The sequence below is a fragment of the Lissotriton vulgaris genome, chromosome 4_1 (genome assembly GCF_964263255.1).
Source record: "Lissotriton vulgaris chromosome 4_1, aLisVul1.2, whole genome shotgun sequence".
In the NCBI taxonomy this organism is placed as follows: Eukaryota; Metazoa; Chordata; class Amphibia; order Caudata; family Salamandridae; genus Lissotriton; species Lissotriton vulgaris.
Window position 1 is genome coordinate 331,652,795 of NC_141691.1, and position 20,083 is coordinate 331,672,877.

The 20,083-nt window shown below is 41.5% G+C and overlaps 1 protein-coding gene across 1 annotated transcript in view; it reads left to right on the forward strand.

Annotated features, from left to right (window-relative positions):
- GPC4 (glypican 4) overlaps positions 1–20,083 on the forward strand; it is a 200,430-nt gene that overhangs the window by 66,538 nt on the left and 113,809 nt on the right. Inside the window, exon 2 of the mRNA XM_086918699.1 lies at positions 18,046–18,204. Coding sequence (XP_086774825.1) covers positions 18,046–18,204 — 159 coding nt within the window. The remainder of the gene's footprint in view (positions 1–18,045; positions 18,205–20,083) is intronic.

The window sequence follows — 20,083 nt, forward strand, 5'->3', positions numbered from 1 at the left end:
GGTAACACCCTTATCAGCCTAGCTAGCTAGAATCTGGTGGCAAAGTGAGCAAGGGACCCACATCTGGACATATCATTCCAACTTGGGGCAAACAAAGCAAACACAAGGAGATGATGGACGGAGAGCTGAAACTTTTCAGACACTCCTCCGCACCCCTCCCTCCCAGTCACAGATCTGGGTTAAATCAATATTATTGAATGATGCACACATTTTCGGAGGATTGACATCCCAGTTTTTCTTTTTCAATAAAAGTTGCCGGTTTGACTCAAATTTGTTGGTATTTATATGCTGCTTGGTTGAAACAGGTGTGTTTTGATTAGCCTGTGGGGAAAGTGTATTGCAGGCTCACGGCATAGCAGTTTTTATGCCAAATGGCCCTTTTTGTGCAGAAAAAATGTCTGCTCAATTTTTTTTGCTGCGTTTATCTTTTCATTTTGCATATTAGAGTTGGTTGGTTACAGCGTCGGCCCCTCCATTACAGCGCAGGAGTGCTGACCCCCCTGCCACCACCCCCAAATAAAAAGAGTTTTAAACCCGTTCAATTATTGTTTTATTGTAATCCCCTGCACCTGCCCCAAATATTTTGAGTCTTGGGGGAGGGTACAGGGCAGAGTTGTGGGCACTCCCTTCACTGCTCATGAGGTGTTTGACTGGCTGTCACAGGCCGGCCAACCCTTCATTCACAGTGAAGCTCAGGCACAGGCTCCCAGTCTGCCTGGGAGCGCAAATTGCTGGTGCTCCGGCCAATCCTGATGCTGCTTTCATGCAGCGTCAGGATTAGCCGTAGTGCAGGCTCAAAGCCTGTGCCCGGAAAGAAGAGTGCAATGCGGCGTTGAGGTAAGTCCCCCCCCCCCCCTCCCCCTCGATTTCCCTTTCTCCCCACCTCCTTCCTCCGGCCCGCCCGCCACTTTGGCAGGGTACGGGCCGCTACTAGTTGGTTAACGTCTACTGACTGATTGTCCCTGTCAACGATCCTTCTGGTGTGTTTTCTGTTCCACTTCCTGTTAGTGCATGTGATAGGCACAGAGGAAGTGCAAACTGATTATGCGTTGTCAGACTGTGCTCTGGAGAATAGAATGAGCACTTGGAAGTGTAATTTATTTTCTGAACGTTTAGAAATGACATAAACATAGCTGTTTTTTTGGTATTACTAGATATTGCATTTTTTTCCTTTTAGTATATACATATGTATACACAGCAAATCAGAACTTTCCTGTCGCATTCACCAGGATTGCTACATTTCTTTTTGGGATTTAAGTTACAGAGTGATACTATATTTCCGAAAATGTATATGTCGATATTCCATATTAACGAGTAGAAATACTTTCACCTATTTTTTCAGTGAAATAATTTTAGTTGAAGAATAAAGTTAAAATATAGATAATTAAATGATATGTGATTGTTGTGTTAAATGATGGACGGAAATTAATGTTAACATCATTTTCTACAAAACAAATCTTGGAAAAATACCAGTAATAAGTATGATACCATCATTAAGAAGCTGGTCTAATCTTTCCAAATAACTGTTTTGAAGCAATATTTTTTCCCAGTTCATCTGTGACTGTACTGTCAAACCAGCCAGGCTCGTGCTACATAGGCTCAGGCTACAAAGTCTCTGTGCAGGGTTGTACAGCACAAACAGGAAGTGGGGGTCGTGGGCCTGGAGGAGCTGAGCTCATGACCTTTCCCAGAGGATGTCTGTTTTACCCATTCCATTTTACAGAGCAGTTGATTATATTAAGGAATGTGCGAGCAGGTTTGCAGGAAGGCCCACCAAAACTAACAAGGACTAATCCTAGCTGTCTGCAGCGCCTCCGATACATGATAAACGATATGGCCTAATGATGTAAACAGAACAGTTTACAGCAACATAATTAAACCTTGTAGCAGCTTCCACCTTATTTTATCAAATAAACTCAAAGGCCATTTTTAGATAACCACAGAAAATTCTTTGTTCATATGTTAATTATGATTTTTGAAGGGCAAATGAAAGGTTATGCTAAATAGCAACAGCTTAGCACACATGGTGGTTACATATTTTTACACTTTTGTACATTACCGTTTTCACAATCCAAACCGGTTTATGAACAAGAGCTGATACTGACCAAATGCAATAGATGCAGATCACACTGGCAGCTGGAATTTAGTTTTCGTGTTTAACAAGAGACTGACTGGAGTCATTTTTTTAAAATTTGTGTTTGTGTTCAGTCTCTCTGAAAAACCATTTTGTGAGCATCACATTTTGAATTCAGCAGGAGACCATGGGCGGTTTATGTTCTGCTGTCTTCATCGGTTTGCTCTGTTAATATTGCTTGAATGCAGGGTCTTTGTGCTCCCAGAGAGCTTAGGGTTCACCAAAGTCGGTCCCGGAGGGCTGGATCCATGCCAGATTTGTAAGATAACTACATGTTCCCAGAGAGCTTAGGGTTCACCAAAGTCAGTCCTGGAGGGCTGAGTCCATGCCAGATTTGTAAAATAATTACATGTATCTAAATGAGGATGTGCTAAAAATCTGGCATGGATGCGGTCCTCCAGGGCCGGCTTTGGAGAACCCTTGTTCAACATTAGTGTTTTGCTCTTTTAAGGTTCAGAACAACCTATCCGCATTCATTACAGCAGACTGCTGCTCCTACTGTCTTGTGGCCCAATTCCCAAATGCCTAAGTCTCAAATCTGGCACTGTGGCATTACTTCATGGTTAGGGCAGGTTTCTGGTAATTCAAGATTGACAAAATGTAATGCTACTTCTATTGTTTGGACTTTGTGGATGCCAGGGGGTTCTTCATTATCATTTAGTTGTGTGGAGACAGGGGACAGAAATCCAGTCAAAAACTGTTGGCTGATGCTGGAAATCCCAATATAGGGAAGGGCCTGTGGACCCTAAATCTCAATAGGGGCAAGAGCCTTAAAGCCTTTTGCCACAGACTACTCTTAAGGCACTTCTTGATTCTTAGGAATTTGCCTTCAGTTTGTAGATACAAAGAGAAACCTAGTTTCAGAGGGAGGAGCCTAGACTATGGAAAGATCTGCCACCAAGAGTTTTTAACTTACTGGGTGTACAACATGATAATGTAGATTGCTAGGTGTATGGCAAGATTTTCTTGGACAACCATCCAATGGCATCTTGTTGACCAATATGGTAGCAAAAGTTTACAGGGCTTTGATCAAGCTTGTTAATAGAGGCTCATGTGCACATGGTCTTAAAATGCATCTTCTGCTTAATGAGGAGCCAATAAAGATTCAGTGTAGTCATTGTACGTCACACTGAGTAAAAGACCAGCAGCACGGATTTCAACTCTTTATTGAGCAATTGAGTTGGCGGGGAGCTCTGAAATATTCCTTTCCAATAGTCTTCTCTGGAGAACACTTTTGCAAGCACCAGGTGTATCATTTTGAGGCAAAAGCTATAGGTTTCGGAGTAGTCCAAGGATGGCTTGGGAGAGGATGTGGCTTTACGGCTAGAGCGATCGAACTTAACATTGGGGAACTGGGTTCAAGTGTCTGCAGGGACACTCAACATCCTGTGATTCTGGGCAAATCACTTACCTAACAACAACAAAAAATGAATATGTCTGTCTGTAACGCAACTAGTGCTCTTGTAAAGTGCTCTGATACCTTTGGGTCGAATTCGCACTGCGTAAAACTCCATTTAAAAAAGCTGCTAGTTGGTAGGATGTGTTTTTTACACATTATTCAGTTGTGAAATCTGTGACCTATTGGGATTGAGGACTAAACAAAGATTTAGAGTAGATGTTCACGTAACACTCATGTTTAATTAGTGTCTTAAAAAACCCTTCCCCGTTTGCCTTATTAGATATAGATGTTCCCTCATCTTTCCTTGACCTGCCTGAAAGCCATAACTGCTGACTTTTGACAAGAACAAATGTCATTATGTCGCCCCTTTGAGACACTTACCTGTGTGAATACCCACTAACAAATGTTTGTGTCTCAGTAACCATGTTCTAGCTATAACCTACTGAAGCACCTGCAGACCCTCTGTCTTTTTTTGCTAATGGAACTACCTCATGGAAAGTACAGCCTCAAGAGTCTAGTAGGAAACATTAAAGTACAAGTTTTAGAAACCTGAGTGCTGTCCCAAAGAAAGAGTGACTGGGGTTTCTTCTAATGCCGTTGAATCATTCTGTAACTTTGAGGAAGCTCTTTCAATCTCTCTGACAAAACTTCCGTTTTCCATTTGACTGGGAAAGGTCTAAAATAAATTGTTGCCATAGTGGTTTTTCTCACCTTTGTAGTAAAAGCTTCCAGCTTCAGTACACCAATCTTTAATGCCCTGCCTGGTGGTGCTGGATTCCTCGCTCTGACTAATTGACACACATTCACTCCCGCCAGCCCAACATGGCCTCATGCAGCACATTACTAGGAACATTAATCTGGAACTAGCGTAGTCTTAAAAACAAAACATGAAAAAACCTGTTGACTTTTAAAACAAAAATTAAGAGACACATGTGGCAAGATGTAAGTAGTAATGAGATTCGGAGTGCAATCTTGAGTTGCTAAGCTTGGGTTACGTGCACTGCGACCTCGAGTCATTAGTGGTAGTATGGTGGATTTTTGTGGTATCCATTAGCATATTCTGCCTACTTGAGCATACATTAGCAGCAGAAAGAACAGAACAAGCTTTGGCAAAGCCAATAGGTCTTGTTTTTGCAAGAGTGAGAGCTATTGGCTTTGTAAATATATAATGTATTTTACCCATGTGTTATATAGTGAAGTGAATGTATGTGGTGTGGAGTAATATACCCCTGCTTTGAGTTTCGTACAAATATGGCAGACTGAGTGTTGATCTTTATCCAGTATACATATGCCATCTGAGTGCGTAATGTACTTTGAACCCACTAAGCACAATAATTGGCTCCGGTAGAGCTTGCCTCCAACCTCTCCCAATTTAATTGTAGGTGGACAGAGTGGTATTATCCAGAGTGTAGAAGTAGGCTTTCTACAATTATGTGGATTGGAATTATTAGTTGTGTAATTTTGAGGTGTGGAGTGGATTTTGATAGTGGAATTATGTGGCATGGTGTGCAGTGGAATTATGCGGATAGTAATTATGTGGTATTGAGTGTACTGGAATTATATGGACTGGGATTGCGTGGTATTTTGTGTAGTGTAGTCTAATAATGTGGTATGCTGTTGAATTTGTGGCAAGATGTGAAATTCTATTGTGTGTAATGGATGTATGTGGTGTATTGTGTAATTGTGTTGAGTGGAATGATGTGGTTTGGTGTCGAATTATATGGTGTGGAATAGAAATGTGTGGAGTTGAATTGTGTGGCATGACATTGAGTGGCATTGAGTGGAATTTTGCTGATTGGAATTATGTGACATGGCCAGGATTGTATCTATGTGGATTGTTGCTATGTGACATAGATTGGTCTATGTGGGGTGTATTTATATGGTATTGAGTAGAGTGTATTTAAATGGAGTTGAACCATGTTGCGTTGAGTGGTATTATGTGGAATGTAATTATTTTGGGTGATGTTGAAATGTGTCAGTGAATTTTGTGGTGTGGAATTGTGTGGTAATATGTGTCACACTAAACATCCAGGTATGCTACACAGAATTGTAAGCTTTGGATCAACCTACGGAAAAATAGATAATAAGCAATCACTGTGATATGAAACGAATTAAAGAAAGATCTGGCTGTTCCCATTAAAAAACAGGTTATTTGTCCCATGTCATCATGCTCGTGAGATGTATGCATTTATTAGGAACTCCTAACCTTTTATTATAAATAATATTCACCTAAACCAATATTTATAATTTCTTCAGAGAATGGGAAAATCTTTTTTCATTCTTTATAATGTACCAAAGACCATTCCCCACCAATAAGTATATATCATTTTATGTTGTTGGGAGAGCAGCTTTAACCGTAGCAAGGTGTACATTGGCAGTGTTCATGTGTGCCACCCATTTCATTATTTGGGGAGTTAAGAGTAAACGAGCACATAACTAATCAATTAAATCACAGGCAGTTACTATGTCAATTAAACACTTTATAACTAGCTTTAACAAGAAAGGAGTGTGCCGTAAGCTTTAGTATGACAATCGAACCAGGCAAAGTGAGGGCTAGCAGGGTGCAATGGCAGAGAGGACTGAAGTGGGTGCGGTTAGAGCTGAGGTGTGCAAGTTCAGAGTATTGTCGAGGTTGCAGTGAAGAATTCAGTCAGTTTTGAAAGTCAGTGTGTTGCAGTGAGTGCTGTAGCGACTGCTGGAGCGGTAGGAGCCACAATGAGGGTTTTAGTGAGTGGTGGACTGGGAGAGTGTTGCAGTGAGGGTTACAGTGAGTGCTGAAGTGGGAGTGTGGTGCAGTGAGTGGTTTAGTGAGTGCAGGAGGGGGTGTGAGTTGCAGTGAGGGTTTAGTGAGTGCTGGAGTAGCAGGGTGTTGCAGTGAGGATTTTACGGAGTGTGGGTGAGTGTGTTGCAGTGAGTGTTGTAGTGAGTGCTGGAGTGGGAGTGCGGTTCGGTGAGGGTTTTAGTGAGTGCTGGAATGGGAGGCTTTTGTAGTGAGGGCTATAGTGAGTACTGGAGGGTTAGTGAGTCGTGGTGAGGATGTGACAGTGGCCTGACTTGCCCACGAATGGTTTCACTGGTACTTTGTTACATTCAGTGATGTTCACTGTATAACCGGGTAAAACGTTCGGGAGAAATTGGGTTGTTCTTTTTCTATAAAGTAGCTTTCACCTCCTCCCCATGTCAATAAAGATAATGCGGTTAGTAAATACATCTGGAGGTGTGTCTCTATAGCACTCTATCTCCACAGATTCAAGTAACTGAGCCACTGACAATGTGATGTAGGATTTCACCAAAGCATGCCTTTGTAACTGTAATGGGAAAATGGTCTACAAATCATCAGCAGTAAGGTGGAGATGGAATGTCCTCAGTTCCTATAGAAGCCCTGAATATTTAAAACCAAAAAAAGTCCATGATTATCGTTAGCACTATGCATACATGCTTTCCATGCCGTATAAAGAGTTACAAAACAATACTCCACTGTGTGGTCAAATATTGCTATGTCTTGCCACTGGCAACTGCGTATGCACAATAAATTATAAAAGTAAGAGAAATGACGATGGCCCTCATTTTGCTGATTTACAAGCACCGGAGCTCAATTTCAACTTTCCAACGCTGCATATATATTTTTGTGCGACCCAATAATGGTTTTTGTATGACATGTGCTACCACTATCCTGAGAGGGGTTTGTATGTTTTATTGCCGGGCGTTGCTGTGTCTGTACACCTTGTGACTTTCTCTGTCTTTGCGCTTTCTCCTCAGGCCACTGATTAGAACGCACAGATTTGCAAATAGCACACATACCTTGCCTTGCTAACACTGGACGGGAGTGAACAAAACTCAAAGCACTCTTTGATAGAGCCAACAATATTTGAAGCTTGCCGAAACTTCCTTCCTGAGTGCCCATTTCATTAGCATATAAAAAACCACTCCCTGATCATGTCAAAACAAACTAACAAGATAGCCGGTGCTGCTTTGGAATGCATAATAATTGTGCATCTAAAGGAGTGCCACCCATCTTAAATGCAGAGCTCGAGAATGTGGCTTAAGAGCTAGAGCAGCCGACCTCAGGCTAGAGTGGGTCGAGTATCAGCAGGAGGCTCTGCATAAAGCGCACCAATAGCTTGGGGTGGAGTTCACGATATTAAACTTCTTTGTATTTAACGAAGGCTCGTAAATTTAAAATACGGGAATGCCTTGCTTGTTATAGTTAGTTGAATGGATGTGAGGTGATAATGCAGACAGGGGGGAGCAGTATCTCTAGTTGTATTGGTGCGATTGTTGAATAAAAATACCATCAGCTAAATGCAACACAACAATCTGAAAAGACGGTCTGACACCAAATAAAAAAAATTGTGCACCGTTAGTAACAGAACTGAACTGAAGGGAACGACTACATGCAATATGGCCAGTAGCCATGGGAGTAAACTAAACGCCAAAAGGCAGAACAAATAAAACCAATGTGCCAATGAAAACCAAGCATTTAAAAGGGCACACCAAAGAACGAATTTAAAATATGGGTGTGCTTAAAGCCCACATAATAGATACAGCATGTCTTAGAGACCAAGCATACTCTGCCTAGGCTCACCTAAAAAGGCTTGTGTGCACTGAATCCTTTGAACTGCCCAACTTTCTGTTTACAGCAGTTCACATTTTTATTTAGGAACTTTTGTGCATTACTGCTCAGAAATAAAATAAAATATTGGGATAAATATGTGTCCATCTAGTGGTTTATGCTCACCAATAGTAAGTCTTCTAGTCCTAGGTTACTGTTCTGTGAAAACGTACACTTTTTACTGCTGTAGCCAAAGCCACTTATTATGCTGTTGGTGCGGACACCCTCCCCATTCTGCTGAGGGTAGGTTGTCCTTGCACTCCGTAGTGAGCACCAGAGCTACCAGGGTGGTAGAAAGTGGGAATTCTATTTTGAGATAGGATGATGTGGACAGGACTGAGCCAACACATGACCGACAGACCACGCTTTTCATAACTTGATTGAAAGACACAGACAGATTTCAGTATGAGTCAAACCATATGCATGTGATTAACAGGTCAAGAAATTGGTTCACCTCATTCCAAGAACCACCTAATTTTATACAGGGCAGGCACTAATTTGAGGGGCTGAGTTTCCATCCAAGAAACTTAACAACAGTACACCAAGTTATGGTCCCCCTGCCAAGAACTTGTTCAATATCCTGTACAGCAACATTTGTAACCACTGAAGCTGGTCAAAGCCCGTTCATTATTTCACTGTTCCTTGCTGCATAAATTGGATCTGGAACCAAACAAAATCATCCAAAGGTTGCGCTAGAATGATACCCCTTCTACTCATAATTTCTCCTTTAACTGAGAATGTACCACCAATGAATCTCCAGTTGCCTTTTTTATGCATCCATTCAAAAATAATAGTCCCACCTCCTGTTTTCTTTCACTCCCTCTGCTTTCGCTTCTGACAAAATTCTATATTTTCTTTAGATATGTGACCGCTTGGTTGAAATAGTGTAGTGAGCTACATATAAAGTTACTGACTTCATGCAGAGTAGGACATAACCCTGCAGATTAGAAGCAGCACCCTTTCTCCTTATTATGAGAGCTGCTTCATTTTAGGATCTATAACATACTTTGTTTTTATACTCCGTACATTTGGGTATCGAGAAAGGTTGCATAACTATTATGATGAGTTGTGTGGGTTGAAACCACAGTTTACCTGTCTACAAAATAGAAACATCTTCCAACCAACTCCTAATCAGCTTGACGTTTATGCATTTATTGACTTTTATCTACATTTTTATCCACAGTGTTATCATGTGCTTCACAGCCCAGCAGTCAGTTGAATTACAAACATTTCTTCATTTGGGAAGTGGACTTTATGTTTTTGTATGTGTTTATTTCCTGGGACCACAGTAAAAGAGACCGGTGAGGAAGGAGGTGGCTGTATGAGGTATGCAGCAAAGAGGCCGCAAGACCCTTGCCCTTCCAATTTATTGGTTGTGGCCACAAACCCAACTGCCCCAGGTCCCACAGACTCGCACCCTAAAAGTTGACAACTTCTGAAAGGGCACTTTTGGTGGGCAGCCTGATTGATCAACAGGGAGCCTTGCCACTTAAAGCTTTTCAGCGGGCACAGAGTGCTTCCTATCTATGCAGAACCCTTCCTTTGTCATTTGTTTTGCTGTCAAAATAAAATATATGCTGTATTTATCTTACTGAAGATGTCTTCCTGAAGCCACCCACAGAGGCGGTAGTGATCATGTGCATCGCTTCCAATTTAGGCTCCCTAACAACCCTCCAGTGCTCTCTCTTCCCAGCACAGACCTCATCGGGCTTAGATTAGATCAGGGGTGTCGATATCAAATGAAATCGCAACATTTATAACATGGAAAAAGAATCTTAAATATGAATATTGAAAAAGAAATAGGGCTATTTAGATGGTATTAACAGAGGGACATTTGCAGACTACTCCTCGTGCTTTTATTAGAAAGGGTAGAAATCGATCGACAATATCCAAACTTTTATCCTTCTCAAGGACAAGACAGTAGTTGTTCTTGAGCAAGGCTTACGGCATTGCAGCCACTGCAGCACGCTCCCTTTTGTATGAGGCAAGTGCTTCTTTTTAAACGGCGGAGCACAATGAGTGTGCCTTATTAATAGATACAGATGCTTATTTTAAACCTAAGTGCTGTTTTCGTTTGCCACAGCATCCCAGGAGGCCTTGGAAATGAGAGATATGCTCGTGGTATGCGTGCACATGGCCACGAACTCTGACAAGTGCATCTGTACGTTATTATATGTTACACTGGCTCGTCCCCAAACCTAAGAAAATGGAAACTAATGTTGTGATCCTTACGGACATATTGCAGGTCAGAAACACCGCTTTTAACATAAGAGAAAGCATCGAATGCTGACTACAACGATCCACTGACGCATTCAGATGCCAGGGTGCTTTCTGCAGCACGGTGCCAGACCTTTGCCCAAATATTTGCACTACTTTTGTGCAAACATGTTTGAGGACATTGCAGTTGGTATTTGTGCCACGTGGCAATGATGTGTGAATATATATGGTGTTCGAGTGTATTGATATATATAATATTTAATAGTGCCAGCTTTGTAAAGAAACCACTGCTGCTCCATATGTTTTTATCAAAAAAAGTAGGCATTCTGGGTTAGCGGAAATGTTTTGCTTCTAATCCATATCTTTTTGGTAATGCACACAAAACAACTTGTTTGGAGTGAGATCTCGGTCAGGTATCAAGTCTATCATCTGCGCCAGGACACCCCGGGTAACAGCTGCACTTTAGAAATTTATATAACAGAACATCTGTTGCATAGAATTAAATAGAGGATTTCCCTATTGTAGAAAGGATACAGTCGTTATAACACACCACATTCTTATTGGAAGTAACTGCACGTGATTCCTTAATCTCTCATGCAAGGTACCCTCTGTGGAATGCACAAGCCACATAACAGGTTCCCTTGTTGATTTAGTTAAATCTCCTCCACTATGTACCCATATGAACGACCCACGCTTGTCTTGATTGTCATTCTTGCTCTCTAGTGGGAAACCCCATTCAGTATCCTCTTTCTCTTATATAATGTACCAAGACTCATAGAGCTAATCTGACTTTTTTTTACTATAGCACCAGACTAATGGGGATTTAGAAGTAATTTTATAACTCATTGGTATCCTAACAAAATAATCCATATAGTCTTATTTAGAAAGGCAATTCGAAATAGTAATTAATTTGCAGACTTTAAATGATCTTCTAGTGTATCCTATTATGATATACAGTCCACCTGACATATCTGTCAATTTCCACAAGATTATTAATAGCTCCTCATCCTGACTGTGTTTTAATGAATCTTGATGAATCTTTTCTTTTACATTTAAAAACCTAACTTGGACTGATGGGTCATGGGATACATTTGTGGAAGAATCATTTTTAATGTAGCAATATTACAAACTCAAGGCACAACTGCCTGAAGTCATTAGCATCTGAGTAATGAATTATAGACCCGGTTATTCATCTATCTGTTTCATTCCCTTTAATTCCTGCATCTAAGTTCCATATAAATTGCCTTACCTGGCACAATGCAGGAACTTTCTATTCTTTCTTGGCCCAGAAGTTAGTGGGTGTTTCACCTTTAGTCAGTAATGCCATCTGTGTTCTTCTAATATGTGATTAACCAAGCTAACTCCCATAGTGATGCTGTGTGTTAGCTTTGACAGTTTGGCAGTGGTAGTTGGGGCGGGGTGCTACTGGGGTGAGAGACAAAGGGACTTGAGGCCTGATTTATATGGTGATGGATGGCCCATTGTTCCACCAGGGGGATGGTGTATATTACTCCGTCCCCCTGGTGGAGGGACCGCTTAGAATGAATTACCAGGAACCGCCGTGATGGCAGTTCCTGTCAATGCTCTTCGCTGTTTTGTGCAGGGATTCGTCGATGTGACAGAGCCCTGCAACAAACAGTTTTCTTTTTTATTTTAACAAAGAGCCCAAAACTGAGTTTACTTTTTGAAAATAAAGGCAATGCCTGCCTCACCATGGGAGTAATTTCCCATGGCATGGGGGACATTATTCCTTTTTTAGTGTCCCTCACCACCAAGATTGGCCTGTCGGTGATGGACAGTTAAAAAAGTGGCTATTTGTCCTTCCATTCTAATTGGATGGGCATATATATAGCCATTACTCTGATGGTCCTTACTCTATCTGGAAAGCTCGGCTATGGTGGTGACGGAGAAGTCTCCGTAGCGGGCAGGCAATTGGTTTGGCATCTAAATTGGGAGGGTTGGCCATTATCTTGGATGTAAGCACACTCTGTCGCCTTTGCGACAGAGTATGCTTACCACCAAGATATAAATCCAGGCTGTTAGTTCCCTATTTCAATGGACTTCGTGAAATGTGTGATTGGCTTTTCCTCTCTATTTATAGGTTCTCCCGATACCCAGCATGCGCTTTGGAGCCAAGCCTAACTCTTCTTCAAGTACCTAGAAGCCCCAGTAAATCATTTTGCTGCATAAGTCTCCATGTTTAAAACAAAATTTTCAGCAAGCTGGTGTCCTCTCCGGGCAGTCACGTAAGGCAGCTACCCTCAGTGGCATAAATTTTGCACCGATCGCACAGAAACTTTGCAATGTTTATTTGTTGCAAATTTACGTGGCTGTGGATAAATCGTGCACATGTGTTATGGGGTATAGCGGGAAAAAACAGGCAATTATTGTTTAATCGCCTCTGTTGATTCATTTATTATCTAATATTGTGTTTTCAATTTGAAAGTGTTATTGTGAACCAAAATTATGGTTCAGAGCTCCTCTATCCAGGATGACTTTATGTATGAATAGGTCATGTATTTTTCGCAATGCCACTGCTGCAGAAGTCTTTGAACAGTTGCCCATTTTTTCGGAATTGGCTGTCAGCCATGGAACAGCATATCAGTTATATGGATGATGTGCTGTGTTGTGTGGAACATGGTATTTCAAATGGGATGAGAAGTATGGCGTTTTCTTTGTTGTGGTTGCTTGTATCTGGTGCTGTATCGACTGCATTTCAAATCTCCTTGAGTTACGTATTCTTTCGAACAGTTGGCTTGTCTGTTTGAAAGTGCACCAGCAGAAACTACACCAAAGGGGCCTTGTAACAACAATTGTTTTCCCCCACCATATTTATATTTCATATTTTTGTGTCTTCCTTTGAGATTCTTTGGGCCTTATATGATTCAATTCTAGGCCTAATGCCGCATAACAAATAAAACTGCTGAATAATATATGGAATAACAGCTGTTAACTTTAAATCAGTTAACCATTCTGCATAAAAGCTGAGGAATGCGTTGCAGAGTCAGAGGAATTACAATTCATAATATGTGAAAAGTACTGCGAATAAATGCGAACAGTCGACAGAAAACAACAGTCAAATAGTGTATGACCTGCATTACATGTAGTAGACATAAAGCACCATTTCGACATCGAAAGCCGCATTAAGCAATTTAAAACTGTGGTTAGGGGGCAGTAGATTTTCAGCCAGACCAATGTTCAATGGGAACTGGTGGAGAATGCACACCTGTATGGGTCATAATCCATTAGTATACCATGGAAAGCATCAATTTACAAGAAGCTCAGCTGATCAATATTAATGAGGCTTTCAAGTCTTATTATGTGCCCCTCTATGTCTGCCAGAGTTAGGCCTCCCAACAGCATTGGAATCCTTCTTGGAGGGGCTGGCACTTAATTCGCTCCAACAGGTCAAACAAGGACTAGGCGCCTCAGTGTCAGACATGGAAGTTAGAAACGCCATCAAAGACATGGGGATTGATAGGACACTTGGAGCATATGGCCTCCCGCATTCTAATGACCACATACATTGGCGTAAATATATGCAGATCCCATGAAACAGTTATCCTTACTGCATCCACGAGGGAGGCTCTGGCTGTGCCTCAGCCCAAATCTATCTTGTGGGATGTGGCGCCCTCTAACTTTTGACCCCTCTCTATGGTGAACTCGGACTTCAAAATATTCAATAAAATATTGATTTCCTGGTTGTTTCCCCCATATGCAGTCCCCAAATCATGGAGACCAAAATGGTTTTATACCAACCCGTAACACCTCTCACAACCTTTGTAGACTTTATTCTATCCTGAATGCCCATGACTGGCTAACTAATCCCCCCCACGGTGATTGTGTCCGTTTACCTTGAGAAGGCCCTTGACACAGTGCGTTGGAACTTCTTGAAGACCACTATGTATCATATGGGACTGGGTGCTAACTGGGTAAGATGGGTCAGGCTACTCTACACTTGTTCAATGGCTAGCATTAAAACAGGGTGCCCGATTTCTGAGGTCTACAAAATATTCAGGGTCACTAGACCGGGTTATTCCCTGATGCCTGCGTATCTGTCCTGGCAGTGGAGCTGCTGGCAGAAAGATTTCAAACAGAGGGAATAGATTGGGGAATTAAGCTGGATGGTTCAGTCCAAGTAATTCCATTATTTGCAGATTACCTCCTTATTTAACTCTGGGATGGGCCGAATAATATTCCAGGGGCCCTTCAGTGGATCATGAAATGGCTGGATGGGGTCGGTTTACAGGACTCGGTCAGTTGGGCGATGAGCCCAACCAGGGACTCCTGCTGGCGAAGCTATTGCTCTAGATACTTTGGATTCCCTTCCCAGTCAGCCTTTTGTCCGGTGCCCTGGCCTGCTGTCGATGTGGGCTGCAGCATACTGGTATGGGACCCCCTATGCCCATGAACTCCCACTGGTGGGCCTCTCTCATGGCGACCCACTGACTTTCTTTATTACTGGGTAAGTGGACTCCTGGACGGAGGCAGGGTTGGTGACCCTGGGTGAATGCTTTCAGTTGAATGTTTTAATGCCTTTTGGAGACCTGGTGGAGCAGATCGGCCTGCCAGTGGGACAATTTCTATTTCTTACCTACAAAGTGTTTACCCATGCCCTACGGGACCTGTGGGGTGTTGCGAGATCAGAACCTCCAACACATACAGTCCTTGCGGCAAAACATGGTGCTGGGAATGGGCTCTCATCTAGTCTCATGGTTCTATAACTCTCTAAATGGGCTGGTTGAGAAACCATTGGACGCTCTTCGGCTCACTAGACCTGGACATGATTACATTGAATGGAGGAGTGTGCTTGCATATTCACAGAAAGTATCTCGCAATGTGGGTCTTAAATACATACATTCAATTCCACTCTCAGGATGTACCTTACTCTGCATAGGATCCAGACTATGGCGGGGAGGGAAGAGGTTGCCCTCACTGCGTGAATCTGGATGCAGATTTTGGTCACATGACTTGGGGTTGCCCTGGGCTCACAGGGTTCTGGGGGGAGGTAATGTTACATCTCAATAGGATACTGTTTAGGACACTCACTAATACGCCTGCAGTTTGTTCATTGGGCCTCTTCTGTAGGCTGAGCCAAAAGAAGGCGGGGAACAGATTCATGGACTTGTCCCTGGCTCTGGCCAAACAACGAGTGGTCATGGCCTGGAAGTCTCCCAGGGGACCTAGTGTAAAAACATGGGTGACTGGCATCATGCCCTGGGCACGGGCTGAAGGAAGGGAGCTACAGAAGGAGGAAGCAAGGGGTGTCCATGACAGACCTATTGTACCGCTGTAGACGGAAGTGGTTGGCGAATGGGAATCCCCTGGGACTGCAGTTGACTCTGAGGTGGGGCAGACTGTGGGGCCAAGTCCTGGTTGCGAAAATTAGCTAAACCCTGATAGGACTGAGGGTGCGTGGATCCTGGATTTCCCCTAGAAGAATGGATTGCTCTTCCTTGCCCCCTTCACCCCCTCTCCTCTGCAACTGATTTTGTTCATACATTCAGTGACAAGATTTAGGCATGCATGAACACAGTAATAGTTTGTTTATTAAATGAGAATTATTATGATCTTCTAGCATCTAATCCTCTTGAAAGTGCACCCATAACCTATCCCTTGTTGGTGTTTTCTTGCTCCTGTCTATACAGAGTGGACTGAACATTGGAAATCCAGATTACTTATTCACTGTTAACATTGTACTGTATTGTTATATCATTTGAAATGTCATTAAACACAAGTTGTAATAATAACTCATATAAAGCACAGCCAGAGCCTTTACCTTCTTTGTTAAGCTACCATCCATTAGATAATTATCAAATATCTATCCTAGATGACACAACAGGAGATGAATAGTGTTGGAGGTGACAAGATAACAACTCCCTCTAATTAAAGAGCGATTGTTGGGCCAATTTATTGAAATATTATACTCCCATATGTTAAAAGGTTTGGTGGACCAGTCACTATTAAGATAGTGTGTACGGCCACTATTTCCTGCATTCAATAGCTGCAAAACAGCCTCCTACCTCATGTAATATGGAACATTATCCTCTTTCCGTCTGGATATGTTTCCTATTAGCTCCACTGTAGTCAACACAAAGTATCTTATTATCTAGTTTAAGAACCAATCCCCCTTGTCTAACATACTCTGTTTGCTTGATCACAAATACACAAAACCACAAAGTTCTCTTAATAAGCCTCCTCAGCTCTTCATCGTCGTATGTCCTGTTGTTTATTTCTTCATGTCAGAGCTATACAGTTATTCCTTTTTCTTTCTTGCTCCATTCAGAACTTGTTAAAATAGCACAATCATTTGATCAGTAGCAGAATTGTGCAAAAGCTGCATCAAGTAAAACCAGGAATTCACAAGTTCCTCCTACAAGCACTGACCTTGTGCAGGCTGAAGCCATGCACTGACTAGGTCTGGCCTTTGAGATAGCTTCAGCTGACTCACCAGACTTTTCCCCCCCAAACAATCATACATAATAAACATACACAGAGTGGCTTTAGGTCAGCTGGTTTCATCCACTTTGAGTGACTGCAGAAAGCCCGAAACTGTTGTTCATAGCCACTTAATTATTTTTGTCATTTGCAAATCTTTTTTTTATTTTATTTATTTTCATTTTCTTTTTATATTTAAATACTGGTTATTTTATCAGGACACCTTTATAAAGTTTATTCGAATTGTTTCAAGTGATATTGTAACATTGTAGCTTCTCACGATTTAAGTGTTTAGTTAGGTGGTGATTTATTTTAGCCTGCCTCATAACTAATAATAAAAAGCATGGCACACTCGGAGGTGTTATTTGAAAAAGAATCACAAAAAATGCAGCCTCCTTGGGGAATGTTTTAACTAAACATTTGTTGGCAACCATAAGGGCTACATTCAGGTGACAGCATCTTTTTTTCCTTTTTTTTTGTTGTGGGGTATGGCTGCAATAATGTTTTCAATTAACCATCATACTAGATAGCCAGGATCTCAACTATTGGCTTTGCCAACTCATGTTTTGTTTAAGGATGATTCCTTTATTGAAGGCCTACATGTTGTCTTCATGCTGCTTCAACACTCATGAAGTCTAGCCTGGTATCAGCAAAGTAACTTTAAAAACACCCCTGCTTTACATCAGATGTAGCCTATGTGAACATATGAATTTAGAAATTAGGCTCATACTGAGACTTCAGGTGGCCTGACCATTTTTCATCTACTGTCATCTGTAGTAATTTTTGGGAATTTGTAGGTGCGTCACTGGAAGACCCATTTCCAGCATCTCGTAAAAACATTTGGTAAGCGTAAAGCCCATGACTAGATGCATAGAATTCTGGTAACTTGGAACCACATTTTCATTGACTCCTGTTAGAATACAAATAGGCATTTGGCATATTTGGTCTGGATCTCCGTTCTTTATGTGTTGCTAATTATAATGATGGAAGGCTAGGGCGTATTAAGATAATTTAGAGAATGGATTGCAAGACAACTAGCCATATGAATGGATTGTTTAAAAAAATATATATATTATGATTGATTGTAAACAGAATACACTACCAGTGGTTTAACAGAATTAGTCTTGGCATCAATAGAGGGTGAGGATCGTTGTTTGTTTTTTAAATAGATTTGTCATTACTGGAGCTCTGGTGTTAAGAATGTTGTTGTATGGCTTTTAATGGTAGAACTTTTGTTTTTTTCAGGTGACCATCTGAAGGTCTGTCCTCAAGAATTTACATGCTGTTCGCTAGCCATGGAGGAGAAGTACAGTCAACAGAGCAAACATGACTTCAAAAACGCTGTAACGGAACCATGCAACCATATGCAAGCTACGTTTGCATCCAGATATAAAAAGTTTGATGGTAAGTAGTGCTTTTCTCACACAGTTCTATTTTAAACAGGGATGTTTCTTTCTTTCTGAGTGTGGTTACTTTCATGGGCCCTCCTCCCTCCTCAATATAATTCGCTGTGGTGCATGACTCATTCAATCAAAATGCTGATGGTGCAAGTGTATGCAGGAATACAATATAATGCTTATAGATGCACATTTTCTTCATAGGTTAGTCAGGGTGTAGCCTATTTTTTAGATTGGGATAGAATGTTCGTTCTTTGTTCAAGATCCCCAGTACACAGTTTGCTTTTTTGGTGCTCAGCAACAGTCTGTGAATATTGATCTCTTTAAATAAAATTCACTCCTATTTGTCATACTTATTTTGACTGATCAACTGGAATAGATAACTAAATATTCCTTATGGATGGGCCAATTCTGTTTCTTTATATTAATAAAGAAATTTGATAAAAGACACAGAACAAAGCTTATGGCTTCAGATATGTTTTTGCCTTTCTTATGACTAAAACACACACATTCTTTTTATTGTTACAGTTATAGATATAATGAAAACCTCCAGGTCATTTAATTTCCTCTGGAAATACCTTGCTTTGTACAAAATCTGATGCATGTCAATCTTTAATACAAAAAGCATGGAGTGGGCCTTTTCTCGTCTACGGTGCCTGTGCTAAAGAATGAAAGTCAAAAAATGAAATACTTCGTTTCACTTAATATTTAGATACTTGTACTGCAATCTTTACAGTATCTGCTCATGCCCGGGGCCCATATAGCACACAATTTAATCCTGGAAATAAATGATTCTCTCCGTAATGCCATTTCTCACAGCCCCATATTCTGATTATATAGATTCTTCCGACAGTACACCATCTCAACCCACTTTTAAGAAACAGATTCGCTGCAGATGCAGTGCACCTGCTCAAGTTATACATTTCAACATTCCTAGACAAGCAATCAGGGTCAATGGTTTAGTGAGGGTTTGGCTAAGGCATCTACTTGGACTGTGGGAAGAATATGTTGGATCTCTCCTAATGTTCTCCCACTCAAGAGTAGGTGCCTCGCAGTTTTGTCTTAACTCTAGAAAAACCTCATTAGAGCCTCAAAACAATCCTTTAAGTAAGCAGAAATAGTGAATATTGGGTGGTGATGTCCTCTGCAAGCCTTTTCCGTCATGGCACAGAGGACTGGAAAGCAGTACTTGAAACTAGTTCTGAGATGAGGATGTATCTGCAGGTCTGAGACCCCAGGAGCAGGACAAACAGAGCAGGGACAGTGCAACTTAAAATTGATGGTGTGAGAGTAATAAAGCTGAATAATGGAGTCAGTACAAAATATTGCATAAACTCCACAAGAATAATATGAAATATAAAACAAAGTTGAAATAAAGGCAAATACTCAAATAGTGGCTTGACTTTAAAGGAGTAGGGCAAGCAGTGGTGTAGCAAAGGGGAGGAGGGGCAGCATGACTTTTGAGGGTGGTGGCCTCCCCCTGCCGTTACATTAGTTTGCCACAGGGCGAGATTCAACACCAGCACCCCTAACCCCTACCTCGCAATTCAGCGCGCCCACGGGACAACAAAGGCAGGGACTACCACAGGTGGCGAATTCAGCAAGAGAGGAGGACTTTGTGCACCCTGACTTTCCTGTTCTGAGCTACAAATGTTTTTTGTGCATTCAAGTTCCTTTGATATGCATAGAAACATTTATTTGTGAAGGAAAATTTCACATTCTTGTTCACAGAATAGTGGTACTTGCCATTTTACCCTCATAGGATACACCCCGTGGCAGGGAATATGTGCCTCTAGTTGACCACTTCTGAGATGGTGACTGATTGAGTAGGTGAGCACCCAAAAATATTTGTTTACAGGCAAACTTATATCCTTTGGAGGTGTTTT